Source organism: Lytechinus variegatus, chromosome 7 (genome assembly GCF_018143015.1).
Source record: "Lytechinus variegatus isolate NC3 chromosome 7, Lvar_3.0, whole genome shotgun sequence".
Lineage (NCBI taxonomy): Eukaryota > Metazoa > Echinodermata > Echinoidea > Temnopleuroida > Toxopneustidae > Lytechinus > Lytechinus variegatus.
In genome coordinates this window covers 6,147,012-6,173,842 of record NC_054746.1, presented here as the reverse complement: position 1 = coordinate 6,173,842, position 26,831 = coordinate 6,147,012, and the positions used below count along the sequence as shown (strand labels likewise).

Here is a 26,831-nt window from a genome sequence, read left to right as displayed (position 1 = left end):
CTTGAATAACAGAAAAAATGTATCAGATCTTGTCTTGATTGTGTTTCTAAGGTTGAAAATTTGATTATGAGGGAATTGAAGATGATTGTGGTGATAGCAATTGTAATGGTGGCGGGTTGGGCAAATGGAAGTGATCGCGATGAATGTAAAGGCCGACGCATACCTTACGACTGTTCGCGATCCGATTTTGGAACAAATCGCATTTTGCTCATTTTCTAAAAATGTGAATGGAACATATCAATTAATTTGAGGTTCAAATCAATTGAAGAATACTAATATAACCATTTTGAAAGATCGCAAGCTTTTATTTTGGAGAAAAGGCCAAATTAGTTTCAAATCGTAGCCAATCGTACGACTGCTATGACGTCATTTCAACTAGACATTGAATTCGCTTTTATTCTAAGGATGACAGCATAGTCACAAATTTGAACACAGGTATTCGTACAATGACTAAGAACATTGCACAGTAAGATATTCCAAGTCTCAATATTAGCTTCAAATTCTAATACATTTATTCTGAAATCGGGTCGCAGACCGATCATAAGGTGTGCGGTCACCTTAACGATGATTGACCTACTGCTGCAAGTGTTACCAATAGTGGCAGAGATGGGGACGATTTGCTTTCGTGTATTTCCCCGTTAGGATATACAAAAATGGTAAATTTTCAGCCCATTTCATGTTTGATAATGCATTACATATTAACGAAACAAAAATATACAGCTTTCCTATTTTAATCTGGCTCCTGGGCCCCATTTCATAAAAAGTTGCAACTTGCTGGAATGCCAGCAATGTAATTGTCCATAAAAGTGTTTATTTGTAATAATGAGAATGTCCAATGTGAGGATTTTAATCAGTAAATTTTGACAACAGTGAAAATTCTGCTTTCTGATTGGCTCTTCCAATGAAAGGTGATATTCCAGCAGGAGTTGCTAATCATAGCAACTTTTTATGAATATGAAATGGGGCCATGGTCAAATTAATTCTGATGTAATAATGGTAAATTTTCCCAATAAAACACATTAATTGTTCATGCCACAACCTTTTTGGGGCACTTGCAGTAATCTAGTAATGAAATGGAATAGTGACGTCCTTTTTTCGGGGGGGGGAGAGGGGGTGTCACCAAAACTAAATATAGGCTTTTAAAAAGGATTTATGGTTCTCATTATCTGGGAAGCATTTTACGAAATAAGTTGTGTTTTCCATTGCATACTGTTATAAGCCTCAAAAATAATTGAATCTGATTGGCTGAAATTTTTTAGAAAATAAAATCACTATTTGATTCCTGAAACACTCCCTTGTTGGTAAAAACATATTTTAAGTTCTAACATTAACCCTTGATATAATGTTGAAATGCATATAAAAAAAACAAACACATGGATATTCAGGAATTCTTTCATACTTGCTTTATTCATACCAATACATTTATACATATTTATATACTTTATATAGTACATTTTACTATGAACAAGCGCCACATAGCAAGGATGGAATGAAATTTAGTCACACTCGGTGTATTAATTAATACAATATCCAAACAAAGTATAATATATCATTTCATATTCTTCAATACAAATATCTTGAATTTATCAAGTATAAAGCATAAATATATACATCTTATCAATATACAACGGAAATTATACAACATATACAGTATTTGCTCTAACCAAAATAGTGCATCCTACTTGTACATTGACATACAACATACATTTTCACTTTCCTGTGTAAAACCCATATTCCACATCTTTCAGCGATACAGGTGTGCTTCGTAGAACACCAAACCAAAACATTAACCCCAGAAGAGCTTCTTAATTCAAGTTTTAACATCTATAGTTTGCACTCATATTGTTACATAACACTGCTAGCATTGTTTATATATTCATGTTTTACAGTTACGTCAAGTTCTGTTTTGAAATGATTTAAAATCAGGGTTATGAAGAAATAATCTGAATACAAGACCAAAGAAAAAGTGATATGGTAAAAGCACTCCTTTCACTTGAAAATGCTATATTTAATCCATGATTACATTATCCCTAATGATTCTGTAATAAATTTTACAGCATCCCAAAATCTAATAATGTATGGTAATAACTAGAATTTTCTCTTTTTTGTTTGTTTGACCCCACTACTCCATGTACGCTACAAATTACAAATATATATTTTTGTAGCCCAATGTATAATTAGATTTTTTTTAATATCCCACTGCCAACCTTACAAAGCTAAATTAAGGAAGGGGGGGGGGGGGGTGGCAGCAAAAAAAAATTGAATGAGATAGTTAAGTTACTGCTTTGATGTATCAAAAGGAGCTACAATCTTGGAGGCAACTGATTTCACCATTCCAAGATACCAAGAAAATGTAATGCACTTCAAGAGTCACAAAACCTATTCAAAGAAAAGCAGTATTAATTTCAATCCTCCGTTAATGCAATTCTTTAGAATGAAACATGGAAATAAGATCCTGTTTCATGACTACAAAAATGAATCTTTTCTGAAAGGGGGGGGGAATGAATACTTATATTGACATCAGTCCAATTTGCATAAGTAGAAGTAGATACAAAAAAATTATCCTTTCATAGGTTTTTTTTTCATTTCACTGATGAATACTAACACAACCACTGAAAAAAATCTTCCAAAACTTCCAGTCGATCTAAAGTTTCACAATGTGAAATTTATCAACTCTTTGTAAGTTCAAACTTCACTGGAGCATGAGGACACAGCTTAATCTAAAACTCTCAAGATTTATGCATGAAAGACAATCAGAAAGTATGTATGTTTCTTTCCCTGAAACTCTCTCTCTAACCAGACCTATTGGTATTAGAAAGATAAGTGTAAATAATGCTTGAATATAATCAGCTGGACCAGAAAACAGTATTAAATAATGAATCAAGACGAATTCTAAATCTTTTGATACGTAGGTTCATTGTGGTATGAGTTCGAGAAAATTGGTCTTGCATTTCCAAGTCATTACAGATTTGAGTTTTTTCTGTTAAAGAACAGAACATTTCTGGATCATGAGCATTTTTTTACAATTTTGCATGGCAAACATTTGCTACATATTACAGATTTCAGGACAATGCAGGGTACGCAGACGAGCAAAACTTGATTTTCACCAAAATATCAGATTGATGGCTGGCTCAACTTCTTGTCACAAATCGACTGGATGTACATGTACAATGAATTCAGTTAGCATTCCATGTTCGATTCACCGTTTCCCTTCTCTTCATATGTATTTTGTGTCTTAGACCATGCCTGGTTTTGCGTACATAGGAAGGTGGTAGTAGTTATAGCTCAAGAAGCTTAGCAGTCTCGTCTCCACAGACCTCTTGTTACCTTGTCTTTCAAACTCCTCGGCCAGATATTTGCGGTCATGGCTTTCCAACTGTACAGGAAAAGAAATTCAAAAAAATTAAATCATTGCAAATATACTGTCACAAGCAATTCTATTCTTTGTGTCCCTCAAGCACAACCAAGAATCAATATATTTTACATAGAAAAGTGTTAACAGAGAAACTATGATAAATGGTGCAATTTTGAGTGTTTTGTATAATTAATTAAAAGGGGGAAAGAGAGAGAGGGAGAGAAACATGTTGAATTACTCTATGTTAGACTTGTGATGGCAGTATTGCAAGTTGTAATCCAAAAGGCTTATTTGTTTAGTTACTTGAATTAGGAAGGGTTATAATGTATGCAGTTCTTTCAGGTCCTTTTGATGTAGGTCCCAGATTCAAGTAACAGGTGGAATTCCAAGACCAGCCCGAGGTCTATTGGTTGTATAGTGCACCCAATAGACAGTTAGGATTTACCTCATGGGCAATTTGGTCAAATGACCATTCATTTCTTTCATTATGATAGGAAGTTTTTCAAGATTATGTAGGCATGCCTTACATAGCAGGATGTAGAAATTGCATAGACCAGGTGACACTCTAAGGAGGTGTTTGTTGCATTTCTACTTTGAATGCATTAGCATGCTACCATAACAAAGTACTTGGCCAACTGTGAAATACCAATTGCTAGTAGACGCATTGTTGCTTTTTGTGGATCTAATGAAACACACAATTCAAAGGAATATCAAGACATCAAAGTTGGTGCTGATCTCATCAATTATTTTACCACCAGGTCACTTTAGTACAAATGACCATCTTTTGATCGCGCGCAGAAAGGAACTCCGACTGGCTTATTGCTATGCACAGAGAGTGGACTCACTTTCATTTTGTTACTCTTTGTGTGAGGTTGTGTTCTGAGGAGCCATGACCCTCATTTCTTGTTAACTTTGGAGGAGATTCCCTACCCCACAATGGTGGTGAGTTCACTGGATATTCTTATAAGTTTTTTTTTTTTACAGTTTGAAAATCAGATTTCTCAATCTGGAAGGCTATTGTGATAAGGATTTTTAATCCAGATTTTGTCTTGATAATTTTGAACAAAAAATGCATGTTTTGTCAATAAGCTAGGCATGACATCATGCTGTTAGTTTTTCACATTTATTTACAGTGACGGAATGATTGTTGTATTTCAATAGTGAATTTGTATTGACTTTATACAATCGATATTGATCTTGATATTCATGTGTTGACTTGTAAGGATCAAAACAAATTTTCTGATAATTTGATACCGTTAAGATATTTTGACCATGCTTGATAAAGGGTACCCGGTATGATGTGGAGGTCAGCGTAGCTTGTCCAGCATTGTGTTCACCTAATTGGTGACTGGCTGGAACACTACCCAGGAAGTGGAGAATGTGCAGTGTAAAAAGTGATGATTGATTTCTTTGATTAAAGAGCTCCTTCCAGAGATGAAATCGATCTGAATCTATGCAAATGCTACTTGAATGAGCTACTACGTTGACACAACTGCATTTTTTATAAAAGATGAAAATTAATTATTGGCTATTTTGTTTCGGCCAAGAAATGAAAAAGAGATGAAATGCATGCTTCCTATTGAAAAAAAAAACTTTCATTTTGAGCAATATTTTCACTATATTGTTTCCTATAAAGGGGCATTGAACCTCTGAAAGTATGTAAGAGGCATATGTATAATGTGAGTGGATGAAGTCAAGGCCGATACTTCCGAGTCAGGAAGCCGCTGGAGGAAACCCTCCTCCCCATAGACTTTGCATTTGTGACACTGCCTGAGGCCCACGGCTAGGAAAATGTGGCCTCAAGGCTTGATTATTTGTACTTTGGACATGAATGGCCTGATTATTTGTACTTACAATATGGATGTGATAAAATAAGTAACTCACCAACAGATCTTGTGAGATAAGCTCTCTGACCTTTTCTTCCAAGGAATTCACGTCAACGGCCTGAGAAAAAAAAAATAAATAAAAACAATTTTACTTTGGAATCTGGCATATTCAGAGATTCAATGTCAAGACTTGGTAGAATTAGTTGGGTATCGAACTTTGAGATATATACATAGGAAAATACTAGGTCATTTGGGCGAGAAAAAGCGGATTACTATGGCTCATCATAAAGAATGGCGCAAATAAACTTTCGACATAAAGTGATGCAGTATAGCAAAGCATGGTTGGGGTGGCATTAAAGACAATGTTGTACTGTACATGCAACTAAACTTAAACCCAAATCAAAGATGTTGTGCATCTGATGCCACAGGAAATTGTATAAATTTGAATTAGCATAGTGCTGAATGGTTTTAGGTCCTAACAGAAAACCAGTGCCTAGGGTAAAGGTGCAGTTTGTGTGAAGCCCCTCGAGTATTTTGTTTCTGGAATACAAACGGAAGGGGTTTCAAAGCACGTGCAACATGCTCTTAAGAGATCTTCAGCAGTCGCGGGTCCAAGCTTTCTGAACGAATGGGGCACAAAGAGCAAAGATGGTAATAGAGGCAGCACAGATGACCGTCTCCTTAGATTACAGTATATTCAATGGATGCTCAATGGATGGTTCTCAAAATGCAGTGGGTGCATGTCCCTTGCCCCTGCCAGATCCGCCACTGTTCTGATTTATCCTTTCCTTTCGGGAGGCAGCGTAGCTCAGTCGGTTAGAGTGCCTGTTCCGGATAAGATCGCAGATCTCAACGTGCAAGGATTTGAGTCCCGCAGCATGCCGGAAGACATCTAACAAAAAAATCTGATGCTAGCGTTGTGTGTTAGCGTGCCTCACCGCTGTGTTCAGTGCGGGTGTGAATGCAGTTGGAAAACACTCCGTCCATCGGAAAGGACGCAAATGTTGGTCCTGTGTATAGGATAGTCACAACCTATGCACATTAAAACCAATACACTATTCGTCAAAGAGTAGGGCGTTGATCCGGTGTATTGCACCTGCCGGTCCCCGTTACTACAATACTGCAAGAATCTTCAGGATTGAAGGAGGCAGTCAGTGTAGCTTGAAACCCTTTCGATTGTGATATACTCACCGGTCTCTGGACAAGAAGCTCTCGGACCTCCTGTCTGAAGTCTGTGAATCTATCGTGGAAGATGGCTAGACTCCACGTCTCTCTGAAGTAAGAGTAGAGGTCTTTGACGAGTCCTTCATCAAACCTCGATACCAGGTTGTTCAAGAATCTCTCGTGGATGTTGTACAGGCATAACAGGTTGGACACATCGATTGGCTGGAATTTGAAGGAATGAGACAAATGAAATAAACTCAATAACGATAGTAATATTCTGCTGTTATATATCATTACCTCAGTCATCAAAGCTCAAATATCTATGGACACATTGACAACTTTTTCTTAGGTGTTTGTATTTTCTTGACTATGAATGATCCAGACTACTGGTCCTTTGGTATGAGAGTAGAAAAAAATTACCATAAAATTGTTAATGATCTACAGGTGACTTTAGGACTGGATATACTTTTCTGCGGCAAATAACTTGCACCAGCTTTTCAGAGGTGTTTCTCAGCTCCTAAGAAAGGATCACCAGAAGTTCATAAACTGAAAAGTTGCTTTGTAACTTACTAACGGCATTATGAAACCCACCAAGTTTATTGGTTGACCTGCACACCCCCAACTAGTCACATCGGGAGGAGAGTCCAGCGGGTCATAGTGATTCAGTTTGCTTTTCACCTCCCAGGCACAGGCATGCCAAACTAATAGACCAGTTCGTAGTTACTTCATGGACAATTTTGGTCAAATCACCGTTCATTTCTTAATTCATTATGATAGGCAGATTTCAAAGCAAGATTTTACGTAAGCTTGCCTTACATAGCAGGATGAAATTGAATAGACCAGGTGACTAGAATAGCACACCAATGAACACTTTATGAAGGCATTATTGCATTCCTACTTTGCATGCATATCATAGCATGCTGCACAATGTACTTGGCAAACTGTGAAATACCAGTCGTTCGTGGACGCATCGCTTTTTGTGGATGTAAATGAAAACCACAATTCATAAGAATGAATAATCAAGGCATCTAAGTTGGTGCTTATCTCATTAGATTTTAAACCACCATGTCACTTTAGTACAAATTACCTTCCTCTGATCATGCGTAGAATCTTTTGATAATGCGCAGAAAGGAACTACGAACTGGCTTATAACAATAATAAGACATTTGTAATTTACCTGATGGGAGAGACATGTGACCGTCTGGATGTTAGAGTACTGGTTAAGATGAAGCCGGAAGTAGTTCTGCTGAGAATCCACCGTTATGATCTCACGACCCTAGGATCATACAAACAAGGAATCATATAGACTTTGAGACAAAGGTAGAATGTCAACCACATGAAACACACACCATTCAAAGCAAATCAGTATCAATGATATTTTTGACGACAGTCAACTTTACAGGATCTTAGATCGATAGGTCATATTTTAAGGATAATCATTGTTGTACAACGCCTACTTAGCTTGTTGTACGCGATCAAATGGGAGGCTGAATGTTACACATTCGTACCGTTGCACACAAGACGTACCATCCTAAATGTACCGTCCAAAATGTACCATTGCACGGCTTTAGGAGGTGACGTCACAATGCGATTTCATTGAATAAGGTGACAATGCGCGTACAGCCCGCTGGCTAAATGCGCAATGCTGTCCAAGATCATGCGCGCTTGTGGGCCCGGCTTGTGGGATTTTGCTTTTCGCTTTCGATATTTTTGCTCCCTTTTCATAGATTACTGCAGGGAAAAACTCTTGTTTTTTCATATTTTCGCTAGAAATTACCGAGGCGTTGTACAACACAAATAGCGAATATTCTTATTCGTGCGATGGTGCGAGATTTCGCATTCGGTGAAAGAAAGAAACGCTCTATTCAACTCGGCTAACGCCTCGTTGAATAGAGCAACTTTCTTTCACCTCATGCGAAATCTCGTACCATCGCACTCATGCCTATTCGCTATTTACAGACGTATAATAATCAACTGTATTGTAAGCATGAAGAGTGGGTGCAACGTTGAATGATTCTCACATACATCATAGTCTAAATGTTATTTGAAGACTTGATTGATGAGCAGTTCCATATACATGACTTGTATAATCATCCCTTTTGTGCATCCGACGCAAACGTTTCTCTATTCTTACTTCAGTTCAAGAACTGCTTGAGCGATGATGAAATGAGAGCATTACAACCTTTCATATTCTGAAGGGCCCAACTATAGGGGATTGGATAAAACACTTTATGAAAATACCTTGAAACTCCACCTATCACTGATCAGTGATTCCCAAGTATGAGACCGAAGTTTGAAGTCTATCGACCCCTTTCAGAGTATGAGAAAATTATATGGAACAGTTCTTGGGGATGATAAAACTACAATCACCCACTACAACGGAAAAAAACAAATATTTACCCCCCCCCCTTTAAACAGAGTTGCTATGTCTAATCGCAACAATCATATGCCAATGATATTACTACATAATTTAATTTACTAGTAAATACATAACTCCACTGCGTATGTCGTTAGCCTTGCTGTAGCTGAGCGAGGATATAGGCGCTACAGCATTCAAGGATGATACTTACATAGTCCGCCTGTGCCATCTGGACCTCTAAAGGCATGTCAAGTCCGGGTTTGCCGTAATGGAGGTAATGAAGCTCCCCCGGCAGGACCCCGCCCTGTACCTTGGCACCCTGGTAGAGGGGTATCAGACAATGAGGTTCTTGGGGTGGGGCGAGGTCATTCTCAATTGTAGGGTCAAACAGACGGAGCATGGTAGAGGCCAGGGATCGGCCAACCTCCTTGGAGTTGAAGTTGGCATGGGTCCTGAGGGAAGAAATTTGGGAGAAGGAATATCAGACGAGAGAAGACGATGACAATACAACATTCTTGATTACAATGACAAATCTACCAATATGATTTCAATACCAATGGATACAGTAACACCGATAGCCTTACATTTACTGGGATGGTGTTTTCATTTTGTTGGTCATTTTGAACACCCTTCTTCATGGAAGTACTCTTGTCACCAGATGGCTTTTAAAAGTCAAAAAAAACCCACAAATTTTAAGAGCAACGACCCTTAAGGAATTCCATCTCGTAAAAAAAAGAGGAAAATATCTAAACGTTAAACACAACATATCTACTCACACTCTTGCTACTTAAGTGAAAATATCTTCGATACCGACAAATGCTTTAAATCATTTTACAGAGGTAAAATATCAAGATGATCTTTGATAAAGTATTACTGACCATTGCTCTGCTTGGTACTTCCTCTGGAACTTGGTGAGGGGTCCCGCAGCCCTGATGGACAGGTCATTGGTATGGAAGAGGGCATCGATGACCAACCGACCATCATAAACCAGGCAGCTGTCATTGATTGCTATTGGATGTCGAATAGATGATATGGATTGTACATTTTCATATAGGCCTACATATCATAAACTATAAGAACTACATAACGGGCCCATTGCATAAAACTTTTACCTGAGAAAACTCTGGTAAAAACTGAAAACTAAGGTTAGTCTGATTTCTGCCATTGGCTTTATCACAGGGCAAAAACTCTGGTAAAAACAACCTGAGTTTTCTCAGGTAAAAAGTTTTATGCAACAGGCCCAAGGTGTGTTTAAGCAACCTCACAAACTTGAATCACCAACCTGAATCATGATTCAACGCACAAAGGTAAATCACCGTAACTGCAGAATCAGGATTTCATCGACCTTCTCTCCAACATCCTTTCTCCCTCCCTCACCTCAAACCTAGCCAATGCGCATCGTAGTTCGTAGCGCATATCTCATTATGTTTCTATGCACTGTATTAAGCGAAATCACAGTAATCACATTTCGGCTACAACGCTTCTAATAATTCATTCATATATTAAAAATTGTCAAATAAATAAGACAAAATCACAAGGCAAACCTTTGAAAGCTTCATAGTCGACCGCCTTGCGGCTGTAGCAGAAGAACACCGAACACTCCAGTTTAAGAGGCTTGGTCTCGGAGGTGAACGACGCACAGTACACCTCGCCGTCCGCCGACACACCCTTCCCATCATTCCACTGGGCCAGGAAGTAGCCTTGATAGAGCTCGACTCCGGCCTGCGTCATGGTGCTGTGCACTGCTTCTTGGACGGTGGGGTTGTTGAAGCAGGTCACGGTGAAGCGTTGAGGGGGTTGCACCATCGCGATGCGGTGACCGGGTATACCCAGGGATAGGAGGGTGTTGATGGCAGCATAGGCATCCAAGCTACTACCGTATATGATGGCCTTGCCTAGATGATTCATAAAGAAAAGGGTTACTTGTAATACCATGTCAAGATATATCAAATAATCTTACTTATGAAATACATTATCTGCACATGACTTAACAGCTGTCCAGAGTCAAGATCACTTTAGAGCTAAAACATTACTGATTGATTAAACAGAAATAATTATCTTCCAGATTTATCATTTGACAAGAAATTGTTATTGATCAGACTGTAATATATCACTGGGTTTGTATACAATTATAATTTTGGCATCCAAAAGGTTTAGACTATTTTTTAAAAATCATAGCAGTGATGGAGTGCTTTAACTTTGGATTTCAAAATCTGTTTATTTTAGCACAGTTCAGATAAAGCTGGGTTTTTTTTATAGAAACATTGGAACAGTGAGAACCTTTTATTATCTGAAAACAGTCTTTCAATCCTGCTGATCCTGCTCATTCTAGGCAAAAGATGGTTGCCACTAATGTAAAATCAAGGTTTTCTGAGCTGTCTGAGCTGAAATGTCACATAGAAACTGGGTTGTGTGGTCCAGTGGTTAGAGCATTGGACCCATAATCGTAAGGTTGCGAGTTCGAATCCCTGCTCCACCATTGTCTCCACTTTTATAAAAAAGACCCGAGAGTAATATCTGTCGTCTGTAAGGTCAGCCACTGTGCCTGATTAACTTAGGCATAAAATGATTCCTATGTAATTGGTTGTACCAGCTTGGTGTTATACCAGCAGAAAGCTGTTGTGCCGACTTCCTACAGGAGCTTCCATAAGAGAAACAGAAACAGAAAAGAAAATATGTTTACCCTCAGCGTTTATGAACCTCTTGTTGAGCCACTTGATGGCAGTCCCGGCATTGCTTTCATCGTTCACGGTGAAGACGTTCTTGGGTTTGGGGCCAACGTATCTTCGATCAGGGTTGTTAGGTACCTCCTTATTCGTGACTAGTTTGCCGACATCAGCTCCGGTAGGACAGCTCAACTATAGGAAGGCGAATAGCCAGATGAAAGTAATAAGCGTTAACTGCGAATGAAACGCTGAACAACCTTCAGGGTGAATCAAAAGAATTGACTGGAGAGAAAATTCTTTCCAAATATAGAATTGAATCAAAGAAGTAATCTTTTCTTACAAGCAGAACACTGAACATTTCATCAAACCTAGATTGCAGAAAATAACATACATGTATGGTGACATATTTTTTTTTTATTTTTGCCCCGCTCACAGAAAAAAAGAAAAATTGATAAGCATAAATGATATTCTAGGTCATACATTCAGCCATTTTTTTTTTAAATCTCACTCATCAATTGAAAGTAATGTCCTCCCCCCCTTAAAAAAAGAAATATGAATAGGTAAAGAAGCAGTCCTGTAATATTGCAATGAGCTGCAGTGATCCCCTGACATTCTTAGAACTACTGTACCTCATTACATCAAACTCCCGTTTGGAGAAAGACCGCAGTTCAGATTGCAAACTGCGGTTTTTACCCCAATTTTCATTTGAAACTCTCAAAAACATTTCCAAGCCCCGATAAACCCTTCTTGGCCAGGTAATCCCCTTTGTCTCAATTTCACCTCCACAGGCCAGTAAATGAGCGTAGAGCCAAGGACAAAATGATAAACAACAGCTGTGCTATTACGTAAGACTTCTCTGCCTGTAGTAGGACCTCCGGAATGAAATTATTATATTTGATATTTAATCACGTTTTCAAAGGCATATTGTATTCAGAAATCCAATGTTAGTCCATTTTCAATTTCGAACGAAGTAAATCAACCTCGAAATAAGGAAAATAAAATGGCGGCATGCTTTGCGCTCGGGCTGTTGTGCTATCTTCGGGCCGAGGTCAAGAAACAGGTGTTTCGATACTTAAACTTGGGGCAGTGGGTTTGTCGTACTTGGAGAAGTGAATTGAGGAAAATTGGGGTATAGTGTTCTCAAATGGAGGTTTTCGTCATGCTTATTGAGCCTATAGGATTCAGGAAGGATTTTACAAAACGGAGGGATGGGGAAAGAATGTGAGGGATATTTTTACCTGGTATTGTTGACCTGTTGTGATGATTAGATGATCATAAGGTACCTTGGATCCATTGGCTATCTTCACATACTTGCTTAATCTGAGTAGGTATAGAAAAGAGATTTTTACACTATGCAGTGCGTCCCACAAAAAGCGAAACCGAGATTTATTGATGATTTATCATAACTTAATCACATAAACAATAAATGACCTACCATTGTAAAGCTCAGAATCTCTTCTTTCATCTGAAATTACTCAGATTATTTCTCATTCAAGCATGAGTGAGGAAAAAAATGAAAAGGGGATACCAAAGAGTCTTTTGGCGGGCTGTATCTGGGTTTCATAAAAGAAAACCACATTTTTAAAAAGCTCTTTAATTTGATACCTCAATTACAGAAAATGGTCAAGAAATAACAGTTCTGGTTATTTGAAATAAGGCTTGAATTTCAATAATTTCATAAAATGAAGAGGTTTTACAGGCTAGCGTTCAAACTCACTCTACACTCGATTTTGAGGTATCAAATAAAATATCAAATAAATATTGAACTTTTAGGCATGTGATTTTCATTATGAAATTCAGATACTCCTGCCAAATGAGTTTTTGGTATCCTGTCTTCGAATTGTTTTGCTCACTCATGCATGAATGAGGAATAATCTAACTAAGTCACCAGATGAAAGAGGAGATTCTAAGCTTCCCATTGGTAAGTCACTTGTCTATTGTATTTGTGATTAAGTTATGATAAATCATCGCTTAATCTCGGTTTCGTATTTTCTGGGTAGCACTGTATTTTATATGGCTTGAATTATTAGAAAGTCATGGCTTAGGTTCCCCTGTGATTAAAATTGATGCAGATATAAAGAAATGAGAGGAAGTTGAACAAAACTTTCAAAAAAAAAAGGATGAATATGACCTCATATCATTTGAAATTTTGGCCCCTACATGACCTTTGACCCCATTATTCTTTTAAGCTTACATGTGGTATTACCCAAGAATCATATGAACCAAGTATGAACACAATTGATGCAGAAATAAAGAAATGAGAGCAAGTTAAAAAAAAAAACCAAGTCCCTAATGAGTGGCTATAATCAATTAATTTTTGATCAAAATATCTGGAACTTGGGAATTAAATGTTTATCAATTAGTTAAATTTTATCAAAATCAAGATAAAATAGAATGCATCTATCAGAAAAGAACTCTCAAGCTGTGTATAGAATTTAGTGTCATATATTAATAATTGACGACACTTGTATGCTATAAAAGATAATTCAGATTTAGTCATGACAAAAATAAATTTAATTCACCATAAACTCTCACTCTAATGGCATATGTGTAGTTTTAATGCCAATTAAAAGACAATTAATTCTTCTTCGATCAAATCATTAGTACTTCTGTGCAAAGTCATATGATCATAAATGTAGTAAATATGTTCATAAGTGGATAGTTTCAGTTCTATTCCTATCATATATCATAGGCGTGGAAGAGAGTTTATAAAAAAAAAACTGGTTGAGATTCCAAGACATGATTTGATGCAGTTTTCTTGATGACTGTTCTGACAGTGAATCTCTGCTCAAGACCATATCAACTGGGCATCCTGCAATCCAAACCAGAACTGAATTTTATTCATGAAATTGTTTTACACTGTCTTCTCTGGTCGCTACACAAGCCTGTTCGTTTCAGGGCACAAGATCTGCTTTTGGTGTTAAGAGTCTCCAGATCTTCGGCAGTGCACTTCTCTGGGAGGAGGGGCAGAACAAAGGTGATGTGTCAACCAATCCTCTCTGCAGTTGCAGGTAGTTTCTCCATCCCGACTGTAGCCCAATTCCTGCAAGAGGACTTTGCATTGCCCTGTTCCGGTCCATAGGCAATATTACATTTTACATCTTAAAATGGTGCTTTGCCGCTGCCACTTCTGACTCTACGACAAATGATTGATTTGACTGAGTGCGTTATTACTTTTCAACAATCAAATGCAGCGTTAGACACCACAGAGCAGAATGGCACCATTTCATATGGCAACCTTCAGTGCAGCATCATGCAGCACGTGTATCTTTTTATTTATCTTCACATCAGCAAGCGCTTTTCTGGAACTTGAACTAACAGAGAGCTTGGTTGGATCTACAGACCTGTCCACTGGCAGCTGTAAACTGCAAAACAAGACCAAAGGAATCAAAGCAACATGTTCCCATTTAGGATTGACATCAATACCACCTCAGCTACCATCGAACACAATCACATTGGATGTCTCATATAACCAGATCAGAGCTCTACAAAATGACTCCTTTGAAGGTCTCCTGGAGCTGAGCTCACTCAGTCTGAAAGAAAACCATATTTCTGATCTAGAAGTTGGAACATTTTTGCCTCTAAAGAAGCTGCGCTCACTGGACATGACCGGCAACTTGCTCACTCATCTGCAACCCAATTTATTCAACTCTAATCAAATGTTGTCAAACCTGATGCTTTTCAGCAATAATTTTTCATCTGTCCCTACCACTTCACTCTCTAGACTACCTCTACTCAGAAACATCTTTCTTGGAAATAATTCCATCCGTGTGGCGGATTTTACAGCGTTCTCCCATTCCAGAACAATATCTCAGATCAATTTTGCAAATAATCAGATTTCCACAATCGAAGCTTCAGACTTTAAACCACTGCAAAACCACTCACTGCAATCAATTTCCTTAGAAGACAATGACTTGCATAGCTTACCAGCAAGAGTTTTCTCACATCTCAACAACATAAATCTACTTGTTCTGGACAGAAATGCATTACATGATTTTAACTCCAGTTCTTTTCTTGGCAGTATGAACATTGATTCAATGTCAGTGCGTGGCTGCAGAATATATAACATTGTTAAACTTGATAACTCTAGTCACGACAATGCCAGTTTCCCAGTCATACGGTCAATTGACATGAGTGGAAACATCATCCACTATATTCCCCCGTATGCCTTCCGGGGCTTTAATCAAACTCGCACACTAAATATCCAGAGGAACAAAATAACAACAATGTATGAAGATTCCTTCTGTGGTCTTGATTCTTTGATAAACTTGGATCTATCGGACAACCGCATCTATTCCATAATACCTGGCATGTTTTCTTGTAATACTAAACTACAAGAATTGATCATTTCACGTAATGAAATCGCCCGGTTAAATATTGACTCGTTTCGAGGTCTCTATGCCCTTCACACACTCAACCTATCCCATAATATTCTGAAACACATAGATGATCGTCAACAGTGGGATAATCCAGCGCTTCGAAATCTAAACCTTTCAAATAATCGATTCCTCACCCTCCATCCACGTTTCTTTAGCGGTAACTTACCCAACATAAGCGTTGTGGACGTATCATTCAATAAAATAAGCGATTATTCACCAGATACTTTCAACAATATTCCATCCGTCAAAGAGCTCTACCTCATCGCGGAGCAAAATCAATATCTACCCCGAGTCTTCAGTCAAATGAAAAACCTGATAACGCTGGATATATCACATACAAGAACAGAGTGGACATCATTGGACCAATTCACCGAGACTTCATCTCTGCAAGATTTAAGAATGTGCTATAATAATCTACACCATTATGACCTTTTTGAGGAAAACATGACCCAGTCATCTCTCTTTGAGGGGCTGGTCTCTCTGAAAAAGCTAAACCTGAGAGGAAATGACCTGAATGGCTTGGATCCTGGAGTATTCACTCCTCTTATTAAGCTCTATACATTGGATCTGTCTCTATGTCATATTGCTCATCTCACACCTGGAGTATTTCAAGGTTTGACATCCTTAAAAAATCTGTATCTCAGTGAGAATGTTATCATAACCACCTCTGCTGGGATATTCAAAGGATTGGACTATCTGACAACCCTCTTCTTTCGGAACAGCAGACTACAAATCATTGACAAAGACCTCTTTGCAAGAACTCCACATCTGAAACACCTTTATCTTTCTGGCAATCATATAAGTAAGGTACAAAAGGAAACTTTCTTCCCAACAAATCACACGTTAAGAATTGATATGTCAAATAATTGGTTCTCTTGCAATTGCAAATTAAGCTGGTTTATCAATTTTCTCAGAGATAATGACGTTGTCCTTATAAGACCTGATCAAACTAAATGTTACAACACATCCTTCAAAGCGATGATTGGTAAGCCCATCACATCTTTCACACCGGCTGATTTCTGCCGCGTTGATGCCTTACTCATAAGCGGATTGTCTTTGCTGGCTTTAACATTGATCGTATCTCTGGTAACAGCATACAACAAACGATGGTGGCTCAATCACAAATTCTTCCTGCTTAAGCTAGCCATCTTCGGCTACGAGGAAATGGAGGAAGACTTCATTGCAAACCGACATGAATTTCACCTCAACCTCATGTACTCGGAAGCTGAAGACGAGTGGGTCCTACAGGTTATGAAGCCTGCACTGGAGGAGAGGTTGCCACATCTGCAGCGCGTCATTTATGGGGACGGCGACTTACCCTTGGGAATGTTTTACATCGAAGCCATCAACGATGTCATTGATAACAGCTTCAAGACTATCTTGCTCGTAAGCAACCAGTCTATAGCTGATCCCTGGTTTATGACCAAGCTTCGTTTAGCATTTGAGCATGTCAATGACACGCAGATAGACAAGGTCATCCTTATCTTCATTGAGGACATCGAGGATGAGAACCTGCCATACCTTGTCAGGTTGTTCTTGAGTAGGAACAAACCGTACATGCAGTGGACGGATGATGAAGACGGGCAGGAGCTGTTCTGGGCTCAGTTTGATAAGAGCATGAGAGCCAATAAGGCCATCAACAATAACATCCCTCTCTAAATACACAAGGGCAGGACATGTATCTGACAATGTCTGAACCTGTACAAGGAGCCGTGGTGTAGTGGTTCTGAATCTCGCCCTGCAAACAGAGGGTCATGTGTTCGAATCCCACTGCCGTCTGGCGTCCTTTGGCAAGACATTAATCCACACTTTGCTACTCTCGACCCAGGTGCTAAATGGGTACCCGGAAGGATGTGAAAGTGATTGTAGCTTGACCATTAAAGTGTGCGCCTTACCAGCGACTGACTGGAATACTCCCAAGGGAGTGGAGGTTGTGCACACATTGTGTGCGGGAATGACTGATTGAATCCGATGACCGGGGTAATAATATATCTGTAAAGTGCTTAAACACGCCGTTTTGATGTGTATTAAGTGCTGTATAAAAGCAGAATATTATTATTATTATTATTAAAATTGGTATTCTCACAGCAATGTTTTAATGTTTTTATAGAGTGCCAGTAGCATTCTCCTTTACCAAGTACATCCCACACACAATTAATAAGTTATTATTTAAACAAAATTAGGTTTGTTCTGACAATGGATAACATGGACAAACAATTAATTCAATGAGTTACTTGGCACATTATCTATGTCAGGACTATTGCAGAAACTGAAACCAAGCAGTCAAAAGAAGTGATTACTGACTGCTTTTTATTAAAGTCTTGGTGAAACAGAATCCCAATATAGCAATTGATACTTCAAACATATCTCACACTCCACCCCACCCATGACTGCATTTCTGCAAGAATTAAAAAAAAATTTGTAAAAAGTTTTACTTAAATCATATCTCTCTCTTAGAGGTCCAGTCCTTCATCAGAATTTCTAACGAGTACTAAAAACAAATATCTATTGAGTTTGAAAGATGGAAATAAAGAAGCCAGAAAGGCTAAGTCTATAAGCCTTCCTCACTAAATTACCCTAGATTTCAGGAGCAATTGTAATTTGACAAGCATACTTAATCCTATTCAAATGTCAGCCTTATCTAACTTTCTTCATTTGTGAAAAGTTGAAACTCGTTAATTGGATTCATGTGTAATGCTGAAACTCGTTAATTGGATTCATGTGTAATGCTGAAAATACATTATGTTTATGGTTATACTGCTATTGATTTTGTTAACTCTTGCATTCAGTAGGTTTTGAATACTTTATTCACACTGATATACATTTGCTGTATTTGTGGCATAATTGTACAATGGGCCATAATCATGTTACTTCAGCTGTAATATCCTTTTTCATTTATGTTCATAGTCATTCTTGTTACTGTTTATTTTTCTGGTATCACATTTCTATCGTAAAAATAAGTGTTTGTTCTTAATTCCTACTTTATAACATTCCATTTGGGAGAAAATTCTTTATTGCAACAAATATTTTGCATAATACAATTTTTATACAGAAAGATCTAAAAATCCATACTCATGATTTTAGAAACCTAGCATGTTTATCAAGAATGTAACTTCCTTAATTCAATTGTACCTCAAACACGAGATCTTACAGAAACTTTTAATAACTAAACTTAGTGACTGGATATAATGAGATGCAATCACTCAACTGACCCCATCATCCAATTCTCTTATTAACGATATAGAAAGTGAAACATAAGATGTATGATAAATTTGATATCTTCAAGTTGGCCTTATTACCTACAATTGTCATTCATTATTAACCCTAATTGTTCAACGCCTAAGACGGGGGGTTAGACAAAAATTAGCACGCACATTATCCACGGCATAATCTACAAAACTATAAGATTAAATTCAGCGAATAATCTCTTTGCTAAACAATTATGCTAATTTATGCGTAAAATCAAGTTTGCTCTAGTTATAAACTACATAATGCCCCTAAAATGCCAATTTTAGGTTTATAGGAATCTGATCAAATATACATTATCAAATTTCATCATAAAATTTATTTATTTCTGCATTTTATTGTTTTCTAACTTTCTTATGCATTTCTCTGTTTTCTGAATTTTTTGATTTTTTCACTGAACAAGATGAAATTAATTGATTTTAATAAAGAAAAGGAAAAATAATGAAACATTTATGAATTTTGGCTAAAAAACTATTTGCATTGGATCTGTACACAAATTCACGTTTTTCAGCAATTTTGGTCTGCATGCACTTAAGAAATGTTGCGTAATTTCAAAACCGCGTACCAGGGGGTTGTGCGAGAATTGAAAGTAAAAAGTTACAGAGTGACGCGTTAAATTTTTTTTTGCACAGCCGATTTATCAAGAAAAATGTCAAGGGGGGGCTGAATCAGCCCCCCCCCCAATTTATAGCCTCCCATAATTTTAGCTCTGAGTTAGACCATGGTCTAAGTTAAACCAGAGTTCAGAGTACAGGCCTATGGTCATTTTTTTTTATTTATTGTTGTTGGGAAAGGGGGGCATTAGTGAGAAATACCGACCTATTGATACCAGTCATCTTGGACGAGACCACATTGACCCATGACCTGAGAGAGATCTGAGAGAGCTCATCATGTGTGTAGCAGTGACTGGTAGAAAGGAACCGGGATCTGTTCTCATCGTACGACATGTGACTGGGTAGACCGTTGGGGGAGACGAGACACAGATTGTTGAACCTCAAGTGCGGGCTGTGAGAGAAAAGACAAAATGGCGACATTAAGCACATATATTATATAGAACATTTACAGAATAATTCACAGATGATAAATTACAAGAGGATTTATAATCATTTATCTAAATATAATATTCATCATAAATACAAGAACATTTAAGAATATACAAATTAATGCCAAAAACATTAGAACCAGAGGCCTGTATTCTGAAAACCCAAAAGCCAAAAGCCCCCCCAAAAAACTAAATCTGTTTACATTGTATATTTTTCTATATTTACTATTGCTTGCATAATAAAGAAAAATACTTCAGTTATCATTCCCAGGAGTTATGAATGATTTGAGTGTCATATGATTTATTGAATTGATTTTGCCCAAACTGGCTCTTCATACGTAGTTAAACCAGGGATTGATTTCAACCCGAGTTCAGAATACGGGCAGAGAGCTTATTCATTTTCTATCACTGCTGTGTATCTATACTTACGCTTTCACAATAATTCAATTTAAAGAGAAAAGGATAATTTAATACCGTATTTAGATTTTCTTTGTTTAGTTCACATGTATGCAAATCTCAAAAATAGATTAATTTCCCTCCATTAATAAAACAGAAAGGGTACAACATTGTTTTCCACCTTTCTTTCATTATCAATAGACATGCAGAGGTCAGAGATACACAATAAATATATTTACCAGAATGCGAGTGTTTCAAGGAAAGCGATGCCTGTATCTGATGCTCCAACCACAACGATGCGAGCATTGATCGTGACCTTTGGTTCTAAGGTTAACTTCCTGTTGATGTGACTCAAGGCATACATCTCCTATGATTAAAAAAATATAAATAATCAATGGAGAGTAGATGTTTGAATTATGATATCATCAAAAGTTTTGTTTTGAAAATTACATGGATACTAGTACATAATAGATCATATTTTTAACAATTTGTTTACCCAAAATAGTGCAATTCATTCATACAGTACTAGGGCTAAGGGGATATACATTTACCTTTATTGAAATTGAAGTTCTCAAGAACCACTATTATATTCATGGGTACTAAATGCTGGAACAACATCCCACTTGAGCTACAATTATGTCCTACTTTGTCATCATTTAAAAAGAAAATACAAATACTATATACTGCAAAATGATAATAGATTTTTGTAGAAACATGCTACAGTGTGTCAATCTCTCCTTCTGTCTACTATCCAGTCTTATTTTCATTTCCTTTTCAGTCTTTTTTCCTTCTCTCTCTTTCTCTTTCTATCTTGGCTTTGACATCTCTTCATTAAAATAGTTTAATTTGTTTTCTCAATTGTATGGGAATACCCTAGATATGCCCCCGTGGCTTTCGGTGTTTCCACCATATTTCAATTTGTTATGTATATTTTATATGTATGCAAAATAGCCTTCTCTCACTTTCTTTCCATTTTTATATGTGTTTTTTCTGTATGTGATATTTACGTATATATTCTTGTTTGTGATTTGATGATGATGTTTCTTTTTAATTGAATATGGCAATAAATGAAATTAAATGAAAAGAAATGAAGTGAAATATTTTTAACATGTTCACCAACATTTGGTCATAGAGATCACATTCAACTCCAGGGGCGGTATTCTGAACATTGTCTTTTCTCCATATTTTATCTTATCTAAGATATATGTCAAAATCGGTATTCTGGTGGATGTCATAACTTTTGTCACAAAAATTGTCATAAATTTTGTCTCTTCTCTTTAGCGCGCAGCAAAAATACGCTGCTTTAAATGCGCGTAATCCTTTTATACAAGCAAAAGTTATGACAGGGGGTAGCAGTCATAAATTTTGTCATATCCAAGCCTTGAAATAAGCACCTGTGAGCCGGGGGCAATTTTTTTTTAAAATTGCCCCCGGCTCACGGGCTTTTTACAGGAACCGGGGGCAATTTTCTGGAACCAGGGGCAATTTAAAAAAATATATATATAACGGTGAAGCACACTGCAAATTTGTTTATAGTAAGCGCAGCTCCTGCAATTTTTTAATTAGTAAATGAATAGCATATGCTAAGTATTAGGCTTATTCAAACATTTAAGAAATCAGATTTAAATGTTTAAGTGTTTTGACACCCTCACTCCACATCCCCTTTACAACCACACACACATGGGCTTATTTATTTTTCGTCTTTAATGAACCATGATCAATGAACCCCCCCCAAAAAAAAAAAAAAATCTAAATCTAAATAAATGAATAAAATAAAAATAAAAAAAAGAGAGATGGAGAAAGAGAGAATTCAGATCAAATAATAAATTTAGAAAAAAAAATAATTTTTAAGGTTTTTTTTATGGTTTGAATCATGGGAGTGGGTGTTTGTGTGTGATTGTGGCTGTGAGGTGCACTTGGATTGCATATAAATTATGTTAAAGAAATTAAGAAACGAAATCAATAAATAACTCAGTCTATTCAAATTCCAGCACATAGCCACAGGCTATGTACATGTATTGTAGGTTCACGTACCTTAAGTTTTTCACAAGTTATTTGAAAAAATGCAGATCTCCACAGAAAATGCCTTTCATTCTGGGAGAGTCTGAATTCGGTGAAAATGTATTCATTAATAACTTAAATATTCATCACAATGAAGAAATCATAAAGTTTTTTGACAGTTTTCAAAAATTAACATGAAATCTAAACTCTATCTCAAACGGAAAATCACCATCACTTAGGCCATTACTGATAGAATTCTCACCCAGAGCTCTGGCAGACATGAGCTCAAAACTGGCTTGCTAACACCACACTCAAGTGCACGCGGCGTCCTCCTATTTTTTTTTTAGATGGAGCCTTGTTAGATTATTTATTGTCTGATATTTACCCCTCTCCAGGAAAGAAATTAAAAAGCTACAATTCACATCGTATGTGCTGTGAACAGGGATTTATCTCCTGTGCAATTCGAATTACTATATCACAGAATTGTGATATCCCGACTGGAAATGTGTGCATTAGAAATTGCACATGGTGAAGTATGGAAAAACCGCTACCGGAAGAACGCGCGCACATGTATCACAGGAAAAAAAAGACAGACGTAGCTCACTTTTTATGGTACAGAAAAAAAGACACACTTGGCAATTTTAAACTGTGTTTATCGTAAATTGAAAGTTATTTGATTTTGGCTTTACAGATGATATGGCTTCACTGCTCACTCACGGCGGGCGCAATTACCTGGAAAATATTTGCGCCCGGTCGTCAAAATTTTGATGATTTTGGGGCTTCATGGGCGCAATTGATGGCGTTATGAGCGCGAATTTGCGCTCAGCGCCCACTTATTTCAAGGCTTGGTCATATCTTTTAGTACCAAATATCCTGATACCCTGCCGACTGAATGTCAAGCAAATAATTATATTATTTAGATTAGATTGTGGTATCAGTTTCACTCATCTTCCATGACAATTTTCAAAATTATTTTTTCATGCTACAATTAGTTAGGCCCTACATATTTATTCCTCCTTTTTTTCTCTGTTTTCTTTACTTTTCTACTTCTCCTCTAAAATTCTTCACAGCTCCCTGTCTCTCTTTGTAATTAAGCGCATCAATATACGCGTAGTTGCGCGATGCCAGCAACTGTTTTGGGGATACGCCCTACCTGCCACGGGGCTTTCCTATTGGCTAGAAGGGCTCCAACTGGGAACTAACGAAGAATTTCATTGGTCAGCTTCCGAAAAGATGGGTGGGAACTTTGAGAGAGATGACAGGGTAAAGACAATGTTCAGAATACCGATTTGTGACAATCATAGCGGTGTCACATCTCGGAGAGAAATGACAAAATTTATGACAAAAGTTATGACAAAGTTACAGAATACCACCCCAGAATCTTTTCATCGAGCACACTAAAGAAAAAGAGGTTAAATATCATGATAGCTATATATTATTCAAGTCTTCAAGTAAACGCTTGTCACAAGTCCTTCCCAAAATACCCTTCCTCTATCACGACCCCCCCCCCCCCAAAAAAAACGTCTCATCCTAGCACTCTGTGAAACTCAAATATTGTGACAGACAAGCTACAGATTAATGAACATCAGGTAAGGGCATTGCAATATTCATCATCAAATGATTGTTAAACGCTTTAATTGATTGTAGAAACAAGAAAATAACGTTAGAGGCCATGTCACATCGTTCAATGCAAGTCTTGCAGGTGAGTTCAGGCAATCACCAGCAACTCATCCGCAGCAATCACCAGCAGCTCACCACCCACAACAAAGGTTTGAACATGTTCAAAACTCTTCTACGTGCAAATCAGACTTGCGTGCGTGGGCTTTCACGGACAACAGCGTTGAGTGAGATGCATGCGAGATACTGTCAATGCGGGGCGACCTGCGGGTGACCAGAGGGTTGCAGAAATGGTTACATGCAAGGCTTGCACGGAGCAATGTGACAGGGCATCAATGAAGAATGCAGTCACCTTAATCCTATATTACCATTCAATTCAAATATTTTCTGCAAATTTTGAAGAAACTTGAATTCTGACTGACCTGTTCTTTGATAACTCTTTTAGAAGGAGCGTTCTGACCTAGCTCCTTAAGTGGGTACATGATCTGCCTTCTAGCTCGGACTGGTACCATGAAGTTGAGGCATGTGACCAGAGAGTGCTTCATGTTGTCCTGATGGGAAAGGATAACCATTCAAATATCAAATGTGCTTTAGAAAACCAATAATTCCAGCCATGGCATAATTTCCTTCAGCAAGAAATTTATCCACATTGTGCTGCACTCGACCTAGGTGAGGTGAATGGGTACCCGGCAGGATTGATTCCTTGAATGCATGAGCGCTGAAAGGCAGCTCGAGCTAAAGCCGGCGTAATAATAATAATAATAACAACGCGCCTCGGAATAAAATATTTCTAGATAATCCTCTATCAGTTCTGATAAAATAGCAAAAATAAAATAAAAATGTACAGTGGGGGTGTCGTGGTCTAGTGGTTACAACTCTTGTCTTTCAATGAGAGGGATGCAGGTTTGAATCTGTTTTCCCTTCAACAAGTAATTTATCCACATTGTGCTGCACTCAACCAAGGTGAGGTGAATGGGTACCCGGCGAGGATCAATTCTTTGAATGCACCAAGCGCCTTTAGCTACTGAAGCTACAGCCGGGGTAATATATAGTGCGTCATTGAATAGGCAACTAAAAAATCGGAGCCTCATAGATGCTATATATTATCATTATTATTTAGTAGGACAATTTACTTTCCACCATTGCCTAAAAGAAGTAATCAGAAACCATACACTTTCCCCAAAATTCATACTTTTGGTAAAAAGAGTAAGGAAAATGATACGAAACGATAGAGGAAGATAAAAAGCCATAATCTCATTGCAATTATACTCAGGTGTTATGTACTGCATTGACATCGTGCATTGAGAAGTACTCATATTTACATGGCACTGAAGTATCATTTATTTGTTACTTTTATCGGATAGTTCTTTCTTTTAAAATATGACAATGCTAAATTTGACTAACCATGATCATATTTGACAGTCCTCCTTGTCAATACAAAATGTATGCATGAACAGTTTGGAATATTTGGTGGATTTGCATAATAAAACAAATTGGTCCATATTCTGAGTCCAGTTTAACGAAGGCTACGGTCTAAGTCTAGGCAAAGATTTTGGGACACTGCAAGAGTCAAACATTTGTTTACTGCATGCTTCTTGTGAGTTTACAAAGGCTTTACCCATGTTTTAATGCTAAATACAACTTCCGGTATAGCATTTATCATTTCAAGTTGGTGTGTAATGCTTTAAGTGACAAATGTGGTGATTTAAAGGAAACCGAAACTCAAGAAGAGAAGCAAATTTATAAAATGAGAAAAACAATTTAAAACAAGTTTCATCGAAATCAGTTATGAAATAAGCAAGTTATGGACGTTTAAAAAGTCTTGTTGTACTTTCTATGGGGATCTTCAAATTGGCAAACATGCTACAAAATGGCTGATTTGTGGACAGCTTTCCATTTGTTTTGTACACAATTTTTCAGATTTTCCCCTTTATTTTACATATTTCACATTACCTCCTCCTGACCTTGACATATGTGGTGTGAATTATGACATATGTGGTGTGAATTATATATTTGTATGACATATGTTGCGATCATATCAGGAGGCAAGATGCAATTTCAAAGATAATGAGGAAAATCTGAAAATTTGTGAACAAAATAAATGGAGAGGTTTCCACAAAATCAGCCATTTTGAAGCACGTTTGCCAATTTGAGGATCCCATAGAAAGTACAACAAGAGTTTTCAATTTTCCATAACTCGCTTATTCTATAACTGACTTTGTTCACACAAGTTTTAGATTGCTCCTCTCATTTTATTCTTTCTGATAAGTTTTTCCCTTTTTATTTTGGTTTCCTTTAAAAAACTGATCATCCAAGTTATGGAGATTTGCATCACATTTGGCTATCCAAAGTTAATCCTTAAATTTAAAGCATGGTTTAATTTAGACCTGATTTCAGAATACTAGCCATACAGGTTAAGAATCTGATAAAACAGTAATCATTTAAACAAGCCTTATAAATACATACTGAAAAGGCAGGAAAGACGGGATAGTAGAGACACGTATGGTGACTCTGTCGTAGGATCTCTTTCATGAAATGCTTGGAGCGATGCTGAAAGATGGGGTTCATGGCGAAGTGATGGAGGTGACCGTGCTCATCTCGTCGATGGTGGTTGAAGTAGATGAAGTCCTCTATGTTGTAATGGGAGCGGATGAACTCGATGTCTTCTTCCGCTCGTGTCAAGGCCACACCCACCACCTGGTTGTGGCAGGTGGCAACGAAGGCCTTGATCGGGGTGCCATCCTGGATAAAAATGAACAAGATGGGGCAAGATGCATTAT

General features: G+C 37.5%; 2 protein-coding genes across 3 annotated transcripts in view; one reads left to right on the top strand and one right to left on the bottom strand.

Annotated features, from left to right (window-relative positions):
* Positions 1 to 2,989: 2,989 nt before the first annotated feature.
* The window catches only part of LOC121418301 (cilia- and flagella-associated protein 61-like), a 49,713-nt gene continuing 25,871 nt past the window's right edge, over positions 2,990 to 26,831 (bottom strand). For both annotated transcript variants that reach the window (XM_041612085.1, XM_041612086.1), the window contains exons 15-27: positions 26,518 to 26,793; positions 24,474 to 24,602; positions 20,673 to 20,800; positions 19,815 to 20,000; positions 12,609 to 12,690; positions 11,388 to 11,562; positions 10,249 to 10,599; positions 9,583 to 9,712; positions 8,916 to 9,156; positions 7,523 to 7,621; positions 6,373 to 6,567; positions 5,240 to 5,299; positions 2,990 to 3,376 (exon numbers count right to left, since the gene is read on the bottom strand). In XM_041612085.1, the coding sequence (XP_041468019.1) occupies positions 3,236 to 3,376; positions 5,240 to 5,299; positions 6,373 to 6,567; positions 7,523 to 7,621; positions 8,916 to 9,156; positions 9,583 to 9,712; positions 10,249 to 10,599; positions 11,388 to 11,562; positions 12,609 to 12,690; positions 19,815 to 20,000; positions 20,673 to 20,800; positions 24,474 to 24,602; positions 26,518 to 26,793 (2,193 nt within the window). In that variant the 3' untranslated portion in view covers positions 2,990 to 3,235. The remainder of the gene's footprint in view (positions 3,377 to 5,239; positions 5,300 to 6,372; positions 6,568 to 7,522; positions 7,622 to 8,915; positions 9,157 to 9,582; positions 9,713 to 10,248; positions 10,600 to 11,387; positions 11,563 to 12,608; positions 12,691 to 19,814; positions 20,001 to 20,672; positions 20,801 to 24,473; positions 24,603 to 26,517; positions 26,794 to 26,831) is intronic.
* Positions 13,743 to 17,531, top strand: LOC121418302 (insulin-like growth factor-binding protein complex acid labile subunit). The gene has a single exon (XM_041612088.1). The coding sequence runs from the start codon at positions 14,586 to 14,588 to the stop codon at positions 17,406 to 17,408; it is 2,823 nt and encodes a 940-aa protein (XP_041468022.1). The 5' UTR covers positions 13,743 to 14,585; the 3' UTR covers positions 17,409 to 17,531.

Coding starts and splice junctions, on each gene's coding strand:
- LOC121418302 (XM_041612088.1), top strand. CDS start 14,586: ATGGCACCATTTCATATGGCAACCTTCAGTGCAGCATCATGCAGCACG.